Source organism: Notolepis coatsorum, assembly GCF_963971535.1.
Source record: "Notolepis coatsorum genome assembly, chromosome: 6".
NCBI lineage: Eukaryota > Metazoa > Chordata > Actinopteri > Aulopiformes > Paralepididae > Notolepis > Notolepis coatsorum.
This window is the reverse complement of record NC_140170.1, coordinates 145,203,990-145,224,099: the sequence shown is the minus strand read 5'-3', so window position 1 is coordinate 145,224,099 and position 20,110 is coordinate 145,203,990. Positions and strand designations below refer to the sequence as shown.

General features: G+C 43.7%; 1 protein-coding gene across 4 annotated transcripts in view; it reads left to right on the top strand.

Moving 5' to 3' along the window:
* The window catches only part of frmd4ba (FERM domain containing 4Ba), a gene marked incomplete at its 5' end in the record, with an annotated part of 90,423 nt that overhangs the window by 47,845 nt on the left and 22,468 nt on the right, over positions 1–20,110 (top strand). For all 4 annotated transcript variants that reach the window (XM_084317725.1, XM_084317724.1, XM_084317723.1 and 1 more), the window contains 4 exons: positions 1,869–1,952; positions 14,394–14,459; positions 15,727–15,784; positions 17,180–17,266. In XM_084317725.1, the coding sequence (XP_084173851.1) occupies positions 1,869–1,952; positions 14,394–14,459; positions 15,727–15,784; positions 17,180–17,266 (295 nt within the window). The remainder of the gene's footprint in view (positions 1–1,868; positions 1,953–14,393; positions 14,460–15,726; positions 15,785–17,179; positions 17,267–20,110) is intronic.

Sequence of the window (20,110 nt, the reverse complement as noted above, 5' to 3'; positions counted from 1 at the left end):
TTGCAATCGGAGTAATTTATTACCAGAGTTTGGCCAGGTTGGATAGTATGGAATGCTATGTTGTGGCCACTGACAACTCTTTTTGAAACCTCGCCATCCAAATTCTGGTACTAAATAGCTCTGGTTGCAATGTGTGTCAACACTGTTGCTGACAGGAAATAAACAGGGGCCAAATCTGTTCCCCCTAGCAATGCAACAGCACCAGAAAGAATACTTCTGCAAAGGTGTGTAGGACGTCCTAACAGTTTTATAGCATGATGATATGATGGGAGATGTAGAAGGTCAGGGGTTTGAGTCCCGTCTAAGAGGCCCAGGCTTATTTTGGAACAGAACAGGGACTTGTACAGTGCCTTTCAACAGGACGGGGACTGCCAAATGTTGGTGAATGTCTTTTGTTCTGAGCTCCAGTGGGCTGGCCTGCCAAGCCGTAGGCCTCTTTGTCCTGCCGTAATTGTAGACCGAGTGCTCCCCCTCTTCATGATGTAGGGAGTGACTCATAGTTCACTATCACAGACCCTGACAGTGACATACACCACAGGTTGTCCTCTACAGATAAGAGGGTCTATTGCTGTGTTTATTAGATCATTTCCAGACCCCTGTTTAACATTTTGGTCCAACTGTTGCCGGTGAGAGAGGTGGGGCACCTCCTATAACTATAAAAGAAGGAAGAGTCATCACGTCACTGTGTAGCGCGTGAACGCACATTGGTGCCAAGTGTGGAAACTTTGAGTTCAGCCATTACCTCGTTTATGACCTGTCATTTAAACAGGTAATTTACCTTGGATGTCAGAATCATCAGTAATTTGTTGCATTGTCAACTAGCTATGGTTTGATATATTCGTTGATGTATATTTCCTCAAGATAGCTTGTATATTTAGAATTGTATAGAGGCTTCAATAGAACTGGCACCAAGCAGAGCATAGAACGCTGGTATTCTGACAACGTGATGACCCTTCCTTCTTTTATAGTTTCCTTGACCTGTCTCCGTGTACCTTTGGCTTATCTCGTGTAAATCGACAGAATGTAGCCCATGTAGGATTACGTTGAAATGTGTTATCGCGGCACTTATTATAATCTGTATGAAAATACTTTGACTTTCTCTAGAAACCTTCTTTCAAATCCCCTTAAAAGGCACTCGCTGTTGACATAAAAGGGGGCTTCATATGTTCTTCGATAAAAAATAAGAAGAAATCTGGCAAGACACATGTGGAGCTTAAGCCTAGTCTTGGCAAGCGTCGGGCGCTCTCGTAGATGAAAAGGTAGGGGGAAAATCTCCTGACGCTGCACCTCTGCTTTTGGTTTGTGGAACGTGCGAGAGTTATCACACTTTCATGCAATTTGGATGTAAGGAATTGAAGCCTGATGTGTTGAAAGCGCGTTGAAAGACGCGGCATGCGAGGGCTCTCCATACTCGGTAAACAGTCCTGGATAAACATTTACCTTAACTTCTCACGCGTCGCTCTGTGTGTTCTTCTGCGGCGCTCGTTTAAGGTCATAACAGGACACGTGAGATTTATGAGCACTTGAGCACTCATCTAGAGGACAACTAGTAATTAAGACCGTAATAACATGTCTCTCTGATCAATCAACCGTGTAATTTTGGTGCCCTGGCGTTGTCCCTCCCAGTTGAGATGCAGCAGCAGCACAAACAGATCCAGGAAGGACTCACCAGAGTAAATGAAGGCATTAGTTAATTATGTAGGATCATATAAGGTTTCTGTTTGTATTTGGATAATATATATAATATGTAGCCTACTCTGATGTCCACTCCACTGATGACCGAATAACGGTGCCCTGCTAAACTATTGTCAAATTCCTTATTAGACGTGTGTATGTGTAAGTGAATCTTTTCCCCATTCTTTTCACAGTGTTGAGAGTTCCAGAGCAGATCTGAAACAACTCCCAGTCCTTCCCACCCGTGTCCTGAGGGAGCACCCGTCTCTGGCCTACTGGTAAGATAACGTGAGCTGGAGGGTATTAATCCCTGTGCGATTACACAGACCCATAGATACCCACAGTTACACAGACCCATAGATGCCCACAGTTACACAGACCCATAGATGCCCACAGTTACATAGACCCATAGATGCCCACAGTTACATAGACCCATAGATGCCCACAGTTACACTGACCCATAGATACCCACAGTTAAAATGACCCATATATACCCACAGTTACACTGACCCATAGATACCCACAGTTACACAGACCCATAGATACCCACAGTTACACTGACCCATAGATACCCAGTTACACAGACCCATAGATACCCACAGTTGAATATACCCATAGATACCCACAGTTACATAGACCCATAGATGCCCACACTCACTTACTGCCACCACCAGGGGTACTAGGGTGGTCCACCCTACTAGGGGTGGGATGATACAATACATCGATCTAATTATGAATGATCCAATAGGATCGATGCAACATAAAAAGATCGGTTCATATCGATACTCTTATTTTGAAAATCCCAAAAAAAAATCCCACGCGTGCACGTGCGAGCACGTCCCAGACCAGATGAGGTCAGAGGAGTTTGATAGTATTTACTGAGGATGGCCAGATAATGTTGATATTTAAACATCAAAAATATAATACATAATAAATGATCATGCAACATAAAACAATTGTTGTAGGAATGGTTTGGGAGAGAGAGGTAGGGAGGGGTTTTAGGTTGTGTGTTGGAAAAAAATGGAACTTAAGTTATTTCAAGTTTCTTTAATAGGATATCAACATTTTAAAGCTCAATATATCAAAACGTGGCACTTTACAGTGAACAGGAGGTCTATTTGTATTAAAAACAATAGATTGTTTTTCATTTAAATGTCTGGAAGAGCTAAAAAATAAAAATTTCATGATATTTTCGTTGCCTTTTTTTAGTTGATCTAAATGTTACTGATTGTGTTAAATCATATGATATTGTCTCGTATCGATCGCAGGCACCTGAATCGAATCGTATCGTATCGTGGCAGACTTTGTGATATCGGCAAATATCATCGTCCAAAGAATTGATATCGTATCGTGATGAAACTGGTGATTCCCACCCCTACACCCTACTCATACTGCCACCACCACCCTACTCATACTGCCACCACCACCACCCTACTCATACTGCCACCACCACCCTACTCATACTGCCTCCACCACCCTACTCATACTGCCACCACCACCATCCTACTCATACTGCCACCACCACCCTACTCATACTGCCACCACCACCACCCAGTGATGGGCAAGCTACTTGGAAAATGTAGCAAGCTACACTACAAGTTACTCTCGATTAAATATAGCTCAACTACAATGGAAGCTATCCCCAGATAAATGTAGCAAGCTACACTACAAGAACATGACAAAAATAGCTAGCTACATCGGCACTACTTTTTTTTTTTTTTTTATACTTCATGATCAAGTTTCCATCAAACAAATAGACAGGCAAAATAAATGCTCAGTTTGATTGTTTATTATAAAACTGAAACAAGCCCTCGGTCTGGCTTTTTGTGTCATCCTTTTAACATGAACTTGTATTATGTACAAAATCCAGGAAGGCAAGTTTAGCTGGGTGCAGCCTCTACAAAAGAAAAGAAAGAGACCATTTGGTTTGATCAGTTTTTATAGTATAGTTTGTTGATTACTTTTGATGCAGTAATGGTCTTTTTCTTTTCTATTCTATCTTTATGTATTATTTATCCCTAAACTCTGCATCTTCTGGCTGCCTGATACCCTCTCCTAGCTGAAACCTGCCCACTTTATCAACCAAAAACACACTTCTTCAATATCTGAATTTTAACTAATAATAACTGTCTTACTGCATTTTACTATTATGCTACCATGTCTATACTACCACCAACCAGTGGCGGACTGGCCATCGGGACGTTCGGGACGAATCCCGATGGGCCGGGACCAAAGTGGGCTGGTCCAAAAAAAAAAAAAAAAAAAATCATTTTTTTTTTTTACTTTTTTTTTTTGGCCAGTGTGTGGGCCAGTGTGTGGGCCACTAATGTGGGCCGGTGTGTGGGCCAGTGTGTGGGCCAGTGTGTGAGTCGGTGTGTGGGCCACTAATGTGGGCCAGTGTGTGGGCCGGTGTGTGGGCCAGTGTGTGAGTCGGTGTGTGGGCCACTAATGTGGGCCAGTGTGTGGGCCGGTGTGTGGGCCAGTATGTGGGCCGGTGTGTGGGCCGGTGTGTGGGCCAGTGTGTGGGCCAGTGTGTGGGCCAGTGTGTGGGCCAGTGTGTGGGCCAGTGTGTGGGCCACTAATGTGGGCCGGTGTAGTGTGTGGGCCAGTGTGTGGGCCGTATGTGGGCCGGTGTGTGGGCCATTATGTGGGCCGGTGTGTGGGCCAGTGTGTGGGCCGGCAATAAAACAATAAACAAGTTGCATAAACTAAATCAGATTAAAAATGATCACAGTTCTGGTTTGCCTTAAGATGCAGTTTAAGATGGGTCTTGAACATGGAGTATGTAGGTCACTCTCTAATCACAACTGGTAGGCTATTCCAGTAGTTACCACTTTTAACAGAGAACACAGTTTTTGCAATGGTAGTATACCGAAAAGGCACCTTACAGTCCCCTCTACTGATGGCCCTGGTGGTAATGCCAGTGTCCGCTTTCTGTTGGATGAACACATTCAATGGGGGCGGGGCAAGTCCATGCAGAACCTTGTACATGAAGCAAGTATATTTGAAAACTTGGAAATTCTCGAAACTTAGCATGTTATGTTTTTCTAAAACATTACAGTGATGAAATGAAATTGGTTTCCTATCAAATACTTTTATGGCTTTTTTGTAGAGTAATTATATTGGTGTAAGAGTAGTGACATATAAAAGAGACCAGTTGATAAAACAATAGGCCTACTTGATGTGTGATAAAATCATTGAATGCAGAAACATCCTTGCAGCATTAACTGGCAGGCAGGGCCTGATCTGCCTGAAGTTTTTGATGTTAAACTTGACTGTGTTTGTCACTTTCTTCACATGACTTTTTGAAGGTCAATGTAGAGTCCAATGTGACCCCAAGATACTTGAATTAATGTACAATGTCCAGCTCCGCCTCTCCCAGAAACACATTAGAGTGAGTGACCTCTACTGGTGACTTTGTGAACATCATACACACTGTTTTCTTGGTGTTAAGTGAAAGACATGCTTTTGTTAGCCAGTCTTGAATGAGACATGAGACATCAGTGAATGAGATTCACGTTTCCTCCCAACCGCGAGTAGGCCTAGAAGCGCAGAAATGGAGAATGCAAAAAAAGAAAGGGTGGAGCTGAAAAAGCTAGAATTAAAAAACTAAAATTGCTAGTAAAAGACGCAGAACAATGTTCTAAAATTACAGACATGTTTACCCGCTGCTGCTGCTAATGATGATGAAGTTCAAGTGGAAGGAACCAACAGTAACATGACAGGTGCATGCAGTAGCCTAGTGCATATTCTACTGTTGGTGTCTGCCGGTTCATGAGGGCTAGCTAGCCTATACTAGCTCTTGCAGTGATTTCAGTCATTCTATTACAAGACAATGTGCTTTCCGTATTCCTGATTCCTTACAGCACGTGGACGTAAATAGTTGTGACTCGTCGTGACGTTTTTTCTCTGACTAAAAGTTTAGTTAGCAATGTTAGGACTAGTGCCCACCACAGCATCAGAAGCTAAAGTGCTAACCTAGAGAGCCAATCAGAACCTAGGACGGGCTGCAAATTAATCGGCTACTAATATTATAATAGTAAATACTAAAATAAAATACTATTATGTTCCCTTCCAAATTTTCATGTTGATATAATATTGGTAATCTAATTGATTGAATTGATTAGTTGCCATTTTACATGCTTAAATAAGATGTACCTTAGAATTCCCAACTGTTAGCCATGTTCTCGATCTGTATATGATTAGTCTCATCTACATGTTTGTAAATAACCACAGCTAACTAGCTTAAGCTAACAACTAGGTCAACTACTACCCCGTTGACTATAACCACCAACATAGTTGCATGGATGAAACAATCCAACAATAAACAACTACAACACAGTTGTATCAGTTCCAGGGATGGCACGATACCGCGATACCCATCCGATACTGCCGCCCCCCCCCCCCCCATAGCACACATGACTCAGTTATGCAATAGTGCTGCTGCTTTTTATTTTGTTCAAATGATTTAGTTAATACGTTAATACGACTACAGTGATTTCATGGCGGCTTCCTGTCCTCACGTCTAAAACGTCCGTTTACCGGTACATCGCGTGAAGATTTTAAAATCCATTGGTAAACAAACAGTGCTGAAAATATACACTTTGACTGCTGTTTTGATAGGGTTAGGGCAGGGGTGTCAAACTATATTTCACAGAGGGCCACATCAGCATGGTAGCCCTCAAAGGGCCAAAGTATAAATGTAAATATAATGTAATGTAAAATAAATGCAACTACTCCTTTACATATTGTTAAATAACTGTTTCTGTATTCATTACTTCTATTCTATTACTTCAAGTTACAAATATTACATATTGTGATAGGAAAAAATTGTATTTGCTCTTTAACCCTGCTCAGAAAATGTCTACAATGCACTTCTGTGGAAATTGCCTACGTTTTTCTGCTCTATATTTCTTCGTAAAGATGCAAGGAGATACACAGGTGTTACTTCCAGTCCCCTACACATCCTGCTACGTCAAATATAATGATAAAACTGCCCGTTGCCAGGGCAACACAGGAAGCTTGTTTCCAGTTAGAAATGGCAGGTTTGCATTTTTGCCCCCCACCCCCGGTATGCGGTATCCTGTCTCTGCATTTAAACTCTTTTCAGCTACACCTTGTAAACTGAAGTGAGACTCTGTACACAGATAATACATTTAGCTTATCAGCTTCTATCCTTGATTCAAGTAAGCATTCGTTCACAGTTCCAACTGGGTAATTTTTTGCTAAAATTCCACCACAATATGCATTTGCATAGATGTAAAAATATACGTTATTTTAAGATAAATCCTTTTGATTTATCAGGTTAAGAACCCCATATTACTCCATCAATCAATGATCAAGCTATTTTTCATTTTCATTTCATTTAATTTTTATTTATTTGTACATGGAATTGTTACAGTCCAACAGTGTCTTCAGTACATATTGACTTAATATGATCCACTAAACTCCATGGCCGAAAGGAACAGGAAGAAGAAGGCTCAATATTGTACCTGCCCCTACACACATACAGTACACTGATAGACTGTTCATAGCGCAATGTTTACCAAACCAAACAAAATGTACATACTTATTTTGCAGAAATTAAAACATAAACACAATTAAATTAACATAAATAAATAAATGTTGTGTATATCAGTTAAATTACATATTTACTGAGGTTCATTCATTTATACACACAGACACACACACATGTATCTATATATTTATAGTACACTGTTCTATTATATCATGTATTATTCTATATAATTATTTTTATTTGATTATACTATAACTAAATTATACTATATTATACTAAAGTAACTAGACTATATTATATTGGTATACAGTAATATACAATATTATTTTATATACTGTTATTTTAATATATTATTATTCTATAATATATATAAATCAAATCAAATTTATTTGTAAGGCCCGACAACACACGTTAATGTCCCCATGGGCCGTACATGTCTTCTTTAAACAAGTCAAGAAGAAACATAACAATAAGTCAAGAACAGAACAAGAACACCATAAGGTCCAACAAATTTAAAATAAATGCAAATAAATGAAAGAATATATATATATATATATATATACTACTATATTACTATACTGTAATGCTTTGCTATATTCTGTTATGATAAACTGCAATACTATACTAAATGTGCTACTCGTAGTTAAACAAATGTGATTGCATATAACAGCTAACTGCTACAGCTAAGTTGGTAGTTAGCCTATTCCATTAATGTTGAATGTATTTATGAAGGTTGTTGATGGTGGTTGGCGCTGATTAGCAGACATGATTCCGTCAGTCTGCCACAGGACAGCTGTGTTTGCTGATGCTGCTCACAACCACCAGTAGTGTATGACTGTGTGAGTGTGAATGCTTGATGGTTTCTGTGAAGCGCTTTGTGGAACAATGCTGATATACAGTTAAGAATGAGTAATTCGCTTTTGGTTTTTAAGAAAATGGTTTGTAAAGCTATTTTTGAAAACTACAAGGGTGAATAATACTGTTTTCTTTTGCTATTTTCTTTTAGAATACTGTTTTGGAGTCTTAATTTTTTTAATTTGTTTTTTTTTATCCACTTTTTCTCCCATTTTCTACATTTTCTCCCATCCCAATTTCGTATCATCCAATTCAACCCTCCCCTGTCACGAACGCTGTTTCTTGCCTCCCACAAGCCGGCTGCAATGTGGACTATGTCATACATAGCACAAGTCCCCTCCGGTACTTGAGGTAACAGCAGTCGCATCTTTTCACCTGCGCAGCTCGATCTCTCAGTGGCGAGGAGTAACGCGTGGGAGGCTCACGCTGCCCCCGACACTTCCTGATTCTACTGCGCAGGCGCACCAACCGACCTGTAGGAGTCGCTGTCCACAACGCCCGATCCCCACCCATCAGTTTCCCACCCCCTAATACGGCCAATGTGTATTAGTATGAACGACCAGCTAAACTGAAAGCAATGTGGAGCGCTGGGCTCGAACAGGCGAGCCCAGCGTCTCCAGTATTTGTGGCGAGCGCCTTGCCCACTATGCCACGTAGCCGCCATTTTTTTTTAAATTTTTGTTAATAATATAGGACAGGCATATATAAGCATTATGCTTCAGTCTGTACCTTTTCAGTCACTGTAAAATCAAATATTGTTAAATGATGGGGTATATTGTATTGTGTGAGATGATGACTGAATAAACTACTACTACTACTACTACTACTACTACTACTACTACTACTACTACTACTACTACTTTGGGTGTTTTCAAAAGGCTGAAAAACGCTGTATGATTGCTGATGTTCTTCTTATGCAGTTGACTCTGAGGAAAGAGAGAGCGCCCAGTCCAGCACAGCTGACCCTGAGGGGAGAGAGAGCGCCCAGTCCAGCACAGCTGACCCTGAGGGGAGAGAGAGCGCCCAGTCCAGCACAGCTGACCCTGAGGGGAGAGAGAGAGCCCAGTCCAGACAGACAGACAGACAGACAGACAGACAGACAGACAGACAGACAGACAGACAGACAGACAGAGAGAGAGACACAGAGAGAGAGACACAGAGAGAGAGAGAGAGAGAGAGAGAGAGAGAGAGAGAGAGAGAGAGAGAGAGAGAGAGAGAGGGAGAGAGAGAGGAGAGAGAGAGGGAGAGAGAGAGGGAGAGAGAGAGGGAGAGAGAGAGGGAGAGAGAGAGGGAGAGAGAGAGGGAGAGAGGGAGAGAGAGGAGAGAGAGGGAGAGAGAGGGAGAGAGAGAGAGAGAGAGAGAGAGAGAGAGAGAGAGCTCTTGGAATGGGTGTCTGGGAGGAAGTGGGGGGTCTTTCAATGTTGATTAAACGGCAAGCAACTAATGTCATGAGTGCCAAATTAAAGGACAATAAATCCAATCTAACTGAAATTGTGTAGCACAGACCTTTCTATTAGGGATGCTCGATATTGGCTTTTTTACCGATATACCGATATTGTCCAACTCTTAATTTCCGATACCGATATCAACCGATACCGATATATGCAGGGTTTCCCGCCCCAAGAAATGGAATAATTTCAGGTAATTAACATTACATATCTCTTGTTGTGGAATTAACACAACATTATGCATACTTTTGACAATAAATAAAATCAGAATTGGTTCTTACTTGCTTGCCTGGGTAAATAAAGGTTATAGAAATGTAAATAAAATATTTTTTAAAAACCAATACCGATATTTTTCGATATCACATTTTAATGCCGATATCGGCCGATAATATCGGTAGGCCGATAATATCGGACATCCCTACTTTCTATGGATCAAAACCTCAATATTATTATGGTGTAGTTAATACTTCATGTATCCTTAATCCCTAGGCTAATGAGGCACTAAGATGTTAGTAAAAAAAAAAACATATGCCAATGACGGGAAGTAACGGTATATGTATGTGTGTGTCTGTGTGTGTGTGTGTGTGCACTGTGCATGAGTGCACATCTAGGGGCGGTGTGTAGATTTGGTCTCCCTGATGTTGACTCCTTAGCCACAGCCTTGGGTTGTTTAATACTGGACAAGTGTTTCATAACGCCCCTGTTGTGTGGGCCCGGTTTCGGGGCCGGTGCGTGGGCCGGTGTGTGGGCTGGTGTGTCTGAATGTCCCGGGCTGAATTTGTGTCCCAGTCCGCCACTGCCACCAACTATGCTAATATGTCTATACTACTACAGTACAGTATGTACTCAAGAGTATAACACTCAAGCTCGACACTGCTAGACAAACAATACTACTTATCCTTGGCTGCTAGATGTACCACTCCTGCTGACTTGTTGTACACAATTTGTAAGTTGCTTTGAATGAAAGCGTCAGCTAAATGACCAAATGTATTTAAATATGTAACTCACAAAACATTCCATGGCCCCAAAATCATGTGGGGACCCCCCCTGGGGGTCCTGACCCACAGGTTGAGAACCACTGCTCTAGGTGATATGTTCCCTCTTAGTGTATGTACTATTTATGGTAGTTTGTTTTTTCTTTTCTCCACCACCATAATATTATTCATTTTCTGCCTACAGTGAAACATGTTAGTTAAATCTGTTGACAAAAAGTGCACTGACTTGTGTGCTGTTTGGGAACAGTTGACAATGTTTATGTAAAGCTTTTCATCAGCTTACCTGAATATATGTGTCCTCAAGTTAGTGCTGGACGTGTGGGATGTTGAGAGAAGCTTCGTTTTTGGTGGACACAATAAACACATATGTTGTTGTTATTGACATCAGATTCTTCATCAATGCCATCAGCCCTGGAAACATCGAATCCTTCTGCTATTTTGCGCGGACTAACGGTTCGTTCATTCATTCATGGTCTGTGTTTAGATTTTTTTTACTTCCTGGTTTGCCGAGCTGGAGTGGCATGTCCCGCCCTATCCTGCCTCTGATTGGCCTACCCGTAATGTTTTGGCCTAATCGTGAGTCGTCATACTCATATCTAAACCAACCAACCAATCATAGTGGGTTTTCTCCAATAGCATCCAGCTGCAGGACAGAAGAACACGACACTCTCAGGACCGAAGACACTTTTTTTTTTTTGTGTCTGTTTCTCCGGATATGTAGCGTGTAGCGTTTTGCTGACGCTACGTCACTACTTGATTCAAAAACTATCTGCGCTACAGAGATCGCTACTTGATTCAAAAGTAGCGACGCTACCATCACGCTACTGAAAAATGTAGTTAAGCTATGTAGCGTCGCTACTTGTAGCTAGCTACTGCCCATCACTGCCACCACCCTACTCATACTGCCACCACCACCCTACTCATACTGCCACCACCACCCTACTCATACTGCCACCACCACCACCCTACTCATACTGCCACCACCACCCTACTCATACTGCCACCACCACCACCCTACTCATACTGCCACCACCACCCTACTCATACTGCCACCACCCTACTCATACTGCCACCACCACCCTACTCATACTGCCACCACCACCCTACTCATACTGCCACCACCACCCTACTCATACTGCCACCACCACCACCCTACTCATACTGCCACCACCACCACCCTACTCATACTGCCACCACCCTACCGCCCCGTCAAATGGCCTGGGCGGTCGGTAACACCTGGCTGCACAAAGCAATTATTTCCCCAGATGAGCTGTTTGGGGGCGGCGCGGTGCACAGGCCCGCTTGTAATCAGCCAGGCTGTGTATGTCTGATGGGCCGACTAATTAATGCCTGGACTGACTGTGTTAATTAGGTTTGCCCAGCGGCCCCAGAGGGCACAGGGAGGTGCTGACAGAGAGACCGGCCAGAAAGGCTCCTGTCTCTCTCTGGGTCCAGAACACAGTGCTCAAACACTTTGAAAGCTTCAGCCGTTGCCATGGTATTCGATGCCCAAATCTAATGCCTCTTTTTCCCATCTTTTTGTTACCACTCCAAAATGTGCCTACATAAGCATGAGAAATTGTTTATAGAAATGGTTATTTTCAAGGCGGCCAGGGAGCGCAGCGGACTAAGCGTCTGTCTACCACCGCAGATACACTGGTATCGAATCCAGCTGTCAGCGGTGCCTCCGGCTTGGCCGGTCGGCATACTGACACAATTGGCAGTGTCAGCGGGAGGGAAGCCGGTGGGTGGTATTCTGGTCGTTGTAAACAGCGACTCCTACAGGTCGGTCAGGGCGCCTGCACAGCGAGGAAGGGATCTGGGTGAGGTAGTGTGCCCTCCCACGCGTTACACTCACCCAATGAGAGTCCTCGCTGCCAGGTGAAAAGAGGCTGCTGGCTGTCGCCTATATATCAGAGGAAGCATGTGATAGACTTCAGGGCTCCCTAGACCGTCAAGTAGGGGGCAAATGCACGCAACGACCAGGAAGGGGAGGGGGGAATTGGCATAACGAACGACTAAATTGGGATGGGAGGAAAATACAAGAAAAATAGGAGGAGACTGGAGAGCATAGCAGGACACTGCTGGAAGGGCATAGCAAACTCATGCTCTAGTCTGAACAGTGGAGACATGCGATGGATAGGTTCTGAGTCCATGTGAAAAGCACCCTGACTGCCCATCTGGGTGCTGAACCCCCCCCCCCCCCCCCCCCCCCGCCTACACAGACCGGCTGAGACATACAACCCAAAAGTCGCATCAGCAAATTGATTGATTTACAAGCGGTGGTCTGGGCAGTGTGTTTTCTGCCCCCCTGTCTGTCTATCTGTCTGTATCTGTCCGTCTGTGGGTCCACCCCTGTCTGCCTGACTGGTCATCTGAGGCTGCAGCCCCCTGACAAACCACAGCCGGATATAGATCGATGGCTAGATTGTAATCACGGTCGTTTGTTGTAAATGTTGTTGTTTTTTGTGTGTACGTGTACATATACGTAATGTGTGTGTGTGTACGTGTCTCAGTCATCTAAGCTGCAGAGTCTGCAATCCCACCAGTCTGTTAAAGGGGATGATTACAGTGAGATCTAGATGGGATGTGTGTGTGTGTGAGTGTGTGCGTGTGTGAGTGTGTGAGTGTGAGTGAGTGAGTGAGTGAGTGAGTGAGTGAGTGAGTGAGTGAGTGAGTGAGTGAGTGAGTGAGTGAGTGAGTGAGAAAAGAAGAGAGTTACAGTCAGGCCAGTAGGCCAGACAGAGTCTTCTGCATGAGGAGACAGAATGTGTGTCTGTCTGAGTAAGAGCCGTCTCACAATCTCCTCTACTGGTCGTGATGCAGCAGACGACTTGATGGATTATTCATCAAATCCTGGAGGCCCTGATACCACCTTTTTCTTTTTTACTGTTGATACTAGGGATGCACCGATCCGACTTTTTCAGTCCTGATACCGATACCTGGGCTTTGGGTATCGCGAGGCGAGTACCGATCTGATACCCATTGTTCAATTAATAAACTGTATGCCTCACTGTGTGGAAGAGACTGGGATCATTCTTTTGTGCAAGGCAACATCAGGCTTGACTTAAAACATTCCTAACTTAGTGAAACTAAATTTAGCAAATTAACACATGGATATAAATGTCATCTGTACATACATATATATATATATATATATATATATATATATATATATATATATATTTTTTTTTGTAATACAATTTATTGAATAAATACCCTAGATACCCGATCTAGCTATTTTAGTCATATCGGGTCGGTGCATCCCTAGTTGATACCGACTCAAAGTCCTAGACTTTCAGTATCAGCTGATACCGATTACAGAGCAGATCTAGCTTTTACTGAGCAGGATAGACGCCAACACTGAAAAGCTTTTAGCGTCTCCAGAGTCAGACAAGAAGATGGATACCAATTTCCTTTCTGCGTTCAGTAGAAAGATATCCGGCTGCAAGCTAGCCTAGCTTAGCACAAATGAATGGAAGTGGATACAAACCACTAGTCTAGCTTAAACCTCATGTAGAGGTGTTTTTGGCCAACAGCTAGGCTAGCTGGTCCGTATCCGATTCCATTAATTTGTGCTAAGCTAGACTAGCTTTTTACTGAATGGACAGAGGGGAAATTGTTATCTATCTTCTTGTCTGCCTCTGAAGAAGAGTGCATTTCCCATATTGTTGTTGTGTTTCTTTAAGACCCTCAGTTTGGGGTTGTTCATGTGAGGGATAATCACAGAGTAGGTGTGTGTCGGGTGGTTCTTCGTCACCTCGTACAAGTTGATTATTCCGCTCATACCACGGTTCTCCATTTCACTGTACACTTCCGTTACACGTTTTTTTTTTTTTTTTTTTACATGGGATTTTGGCATAGAGGAAATCCTCAACATTAAATGTTTTCTCTCTGTTGCAGTGAGGACAGAGTGATCGAGCATTACAAGGAGCTGAAGGGTCTTAGCAGAGGACAAGCCATTGTACAGTAAGTCTCTGTGTTTCTCACAGGTCATTTGTGGTGGTGGCAAGCTGGGACGGGTGATATATACAGTAGATCAGTGTTGTCAAGCTGGGACAGGTGATATACAGTAGATCAGTGTTGTCAAGCTGGGACAGGTGATGAGTAGATTATTGTTTTCCACTGTGGATTTTTAATTTTTATTTTTTTTTACCATTTTCCTGTGTGCCTACAAGACGAGACATTATTAAAGGGGCACTTCGCCAATTTTTTACCTTAATCCTATTGCTCTGCTGTGAGGACGACACGTGATAATCTGACATGTAACTGTATTTGTGGTGGGTGTGGTTCCTATCGCGGTGGGTCGCCACAAATAAGCCTTTTTATGTGCATGCAACGACGAGACATTATTATTGTGTTATTGTATCAGTTTGGGAAATGTATTGTGTGGTCTGGGTCTTTCATATTGTGGCGGCGGCCGCCAACCTAATTTATGAGGAAATACTACTTAAATAATTCTTAGTCCTAAATGCTCAGTATTCTCAGTACAGATTTGATCCATTGCTTTTACTGAACATTGTAGACCTAGATAATTCGTTTTAGGTCATTGGACAAAATCATCAAAATATAGTCTAGTCTTATTTTTTCTTAGTTGGAGAGATCTAACATGCTTCTATGTGCCAAGATAGAGAATCAAGTCACTTTGCCTTGAGATATGACCTGTTGCACGTTTCTTTTTTTTGTGTTGGAAATTCTCAGATACCAATTCCCTGTTTTAGCCTGGTATTGGCCGGTACCTGTATGGGTTCATCTCTAATAGAAACATAATTCCGTCCTCTTCGACTCCCCTTGTCTGCCCTGTGGTTGTTGTTGTTTAAGGAGGTGGCTGTTGCCGTGCCAAAATGTGTCATTAATTAAGGCAGCGGGCGACCAGCCAACCAGGAGGTGACAGACCTCTACTGAACACTGTGTGTTTTTCCACGCCACAGCGAGTCACAAGCGCCCCTGGCCTGCGTCATTTACGCCCGGGTGATTTGTGCCCTTGAGCTGATCAATGGATCCCACCCCGTCACGGCCCTGAGAGTAATCGATCGGCCCTGCCACTGTAAACGACTGTGGCTTCTGAGTGACTGCAGCTTAAATCCCACTCTGTCTGCCGTGGAGCAGCCGTGGGTCTGACAGTGATGAAATGTAATGAAGTGGCTGAGTCGCCGCTGACCTGTTCCTCCCTCTCTCTCTCTCTCTCTCTCTCTCTCTGTCTCTCTCTCTCTCTCTCTCTCTCTCTCTCTTGAAGGTATCTGGCCGTAGCGGAGTCGCTGCCCACGTATGGAGTCCATTATTACCCAGTGAAGGTAAGAGCAGCATGCAGTGTCACACAGAACAGCTTTAATCACCGGGAACGCTGTTGTCTTAGGGCTCTCTCCACATCTGATCTAATTTACATCTGTTGACATCATATAGGAATCGTATGAAGCAGCTATAATCCGGATAAATTGTGTCAACCCCCCCTGTATTTTTCTACACTTGATCTTAACACTTGTCAACGTTTCTTATTATAATTTTTTTCCTACATCTGATCTAACTTACACCTATTTTTTTTTTACAAGATATTCTCGAATACAGGAATAGTTTAAGTTCCTGCAGCAGCTAAAGCAGGCCCGCCTGTAGCCTTGGCCACGTAAACCTGTATTGTGTCTGTAACTCAGGCCCGCCTGTAGCCTTGGCCATGTAAACCTATATTGTGTCTGTAACTCAGGCCCACCTGTAGCCTTGGCCACGTAAACCTGTATTGTGTCTGTAACTCAGGCCCACCTGTAGCCTTGGCCACGTAAACCTGTATTGTGTCTGTAACTCAGGCCCGCCTGTAGCCTTGGCCATGTAAACCTATATTGTGTCTGTAACTCAGGCCCACCTGTAGCCTTGGCCACGTAAACCTGTATTGTGTCTGTAACTCAGGCCCGCCTGTAGCCTTGGCCACGTAAACCTGTATTGTGTCTGTAACTCAGGCCCACCTGTAGCCTTGGCCACGTAAACCTGTATTGTGTCTGTAACTCAGGCCCACCTGTAGCCTTGGCCACGTAAACCTGTATTGTGTCTGTAACTCAGGCCCGCCTGTAGCCTTGGCCACGTAAACCTGTATTGTGTCTGTAACTCAGGCCCACCTGTAGCCTTGGCCACGTAAACCTGTATTGTGTCTGTAACTCAGGCCCACCTGTAGCCTTGGCCACGTAAACCTGTATTGTGTCTGTAACTCAGGCCCACCTGTAGCCTTGGCCATGTAAACCTGTATTGTGTCTGTAACTCAGGCCCACCTGTAGCCTTGGCCACGTAAACCTATATTGTGTCTGTAACTCAGGCCCACCTGTAGCCTTGGCCACGTAAACCTATATTGTGTCTGTAACTCAGGCCCACCTGTAGCCTTGGCCACGTAAACCTGTATTGTGTCTGTAACTCTTGGCTTCATGCAAAGTGATCGCTCCTCCCTTTGTTTGACCTATCTAGCAACTTTCCTACCAAAAAACTCATTAAATCAGGGTGTCTGAGGAGATCAAACAGTGGTGTTAAAAAGACTCAGACTGGGGGATTTTCTTTGGCTCCTTAAATTGTATTTGATCTCGTCTTGTGCTGCTAGTACTCACAAGTCTAATGGGGTAATCTTTTTGGTAATGGGCTGTTCTTTTGAAACTCTTAACCAATAAAACGAGCTCCTAACGGGCGCTGCGGTGGTGTGTCCTTCTTCCACGCAGGACAAGCAGGGGCTCCCTTGGTGGCTGGGCGTAAGCTACAAAGGCATCGGCCAGTACGATTTACAGGACAAGCTGAAGCCAAGAAAGGTAGGACGGTCCCCCTTCTTTTATCGCCCTGTATTGTGACTTTTGTTCTGTGTACTATTCACATACTATCCACCCTCTTGTCTCCCCGCCACTCCTGCTCTGCTGGTTAATACTTCACCGAAATGTAAATAAGGGCAACAAAAAGCTTTGTGTTCCTACTAGTTCCTAGCTTGTGTTCCTAGCTCCTAGCTTGTGTTCCTAGCGCCTTGCTTGTGTTCCTAGCGCCTTGCTTTTGTTCCTAGCGCCTTGCTTTTGTTCCTAGCTCCTAACTTGTGTTCCTAGCTCCTAGCGTGTGTTTTGTTCCTAGCTCCTAGTGTGTGTTCCTTGCTCCTAGCGTGTGTTCCTAGCTCCTAGCTTGCGTTCCTTCTAGCCACGACTTGGAGAAAGGGATCCAGGAGAGAGGGAGAGGTGGAGGGAAAGTTTGGAGTGTGAGTGAGTGAGTGTGAATGTGGAGGAATCAAGGCTAGAGAGAGATAAGTCTTGACTGAGAGCTCACTCTGGGATAATAACGGTGTAATTAATGGGCAGAAGGATTCTAAATACAGCTGAGAGGACACGCTGCAGCGTTGGAGGGAACGCGCTCCAGAAATACTGTTGTGTAAAGGCTGTGTTTATCATCCCTCAAGTATCATTTGGTTACTTTTTTATTTAAAGTTTTTTAAGTAGCATTCCCCCCCTCCGTTTGGGAGATTACCACCAGGCCCTCGTACCTGCTCTACATGGCCGGGTCCCTGTTGACATAGCTGGGTGGGCTGCTGCAGCAGCGGATGTCAAAGCGTTAACCCTTTCACTACCACACGGTTAACCGTCTGTAGTGTGGTAGTGAAAGGGTTAACCTTCTGTAGTGTGGTAGTGAAAGGGTTAACGGGCATGGCCCACTTATTATACCCAGCGTAGTGGTGCACCCCCCACCCCAGCCCTCCCAGTGGAAGGTGTAATTATGGCACGCCATGGGGGTGCAGTCAGGCCTCTGGGGCAGGAGCTGGCACCGGGCCAGACGGGCTCAGCAAACAGAACGACTCGCTCTGCCCTTGCCTCCTTACAGGGAGGGGGCACTCATGCTAAAGCTCCACAGCGGTTCTCCTCGGGGTAAAATGATCTTCTTCTTTCTTTTTTTATGACCTTTTTTCCCCCCTTGTTTTCTTGAGGGCTACTCCGTCATCTGGCGAATGTTGATAGTGCTTCCTGTCGCGGCTGGCAGTCTTTGTATTCAGCCCAGCCCCCCTTCCTCCACCTTGCCCCTATGATGCTCCTCTCCCAGCATGCAGAGCTCATTATGCAAATTCGCCTTTCATTGTGTGTGTGTGTGTCACAGAAGGGCACACGATTGATAAAGCAATAAAACACAATCACCTTGGTAGGGGGGCTGGAGAGAGGCTTTGGAGTTGGGTGGGGGGGGGGGGGGGGTCAACATCTCTGGGTGTCAGCATGGAGGAGAGAAGACAAAATAGGGCTGGGTGTGGGGGCACTGATTAGCTGATTCGATTCTGATATCAATTCAATTAGGCTTGATGGCGCTGCTGTCAGGGGGACAGCATCTGCCGTTGTCGCAAAAATATGTAATTTGATGAACTGAGTTTCTGTTGTAGTTCAACAGAATCATGCAAGGCAAACTAGAGGCTTGTTCTACGAGCTGGGTTTGAGAGAAGGCAGCACTTCTCTCCAATCTGAATATCATGTTATGTTCATTGTGGACAGATGCGGTGTGTCTGGGCATAGTGTGTAACTATAGGCAACAGGCCAGTAGATATAGTAGTAGTAATCAATTATTAGTATCAATTTATTTGTCTAAAGATAATCCTTTTTGATGACTGCTATGGTCCAAGTGTGAGTAGCACGGTCCTCATCTGAACAGGTTTAGAGTGTGAACTCTCTCAAATGGCAGCAATGGCAGTCGATCCAAAAGGCATAATTTTTATATAGTGGGGACAGAATTATTAACATTTGTTAACAATTCTCGTGAAAGTTGATGGATCCAAAACCATGTCTCGCACAAGGTTTACAGAAGCATGCGCATCCAAACGATAAATACTAGGTGCTGGACAGAAGAGCACACTTCCTCACACTAGAACATGCTCCCATGAATGACAGAGGTGTTTGTGTGTGTGTGTGCGTGTACAGTACAGCTCAATAGTCAATACATACAAGTGTTAAGGGGATGCAGACCAGAGAAAGACTTTTGTCTTGTTTACATCAGGGTCCCCCATTTTCAATTCATCATATGTCTACATACTGTAGACATACTGTATCATTGTCTCTAAAACACAGACTCCAAAAAAGCTGGTTCTTTTTTTTAATCATTTTATTTTTCATACATATTGAAGTACAGTACACATACAGTAACCAGAATCAAAACAGCAGTTATAATGTAGTAGAAAGGGTTGAGGAGAAAAGCATGCGCCATCATCATCATTATCATTCCACTCTGCAGTCAGAGGCGTGAAAAAAGGGAATATTTTAAACAATGGTTATATGATGTGAGAAATGATGGTAAAAATCTATGGAATGTTTTAAATCACACCTAACTAATCTTACTGTCATGCACTTGTCCTAATAAACTAACCTACACTGTAACACGCAACACTTTGATGAATATTGTTACTCAGCTGATAGAGTTGTATCCTTCCTGATGACCTGTCGTACAGAACTTGTAAGTCGCTTTGGATAAAAGCGTCAGCTAAATGACTAAATGTAAATGTAGATGCCTGTGGATATTTGTTTTATATGAAATGTTATAAAGGAGAGTGGGCAGTCCATCCCCCTTAGTATTTATTTTCTTTATTGCGACAGTTGGAAGTCTGAGAGGGAGACAGAGTAGGAGAAACACAGGAGAGAAGGTTCTTT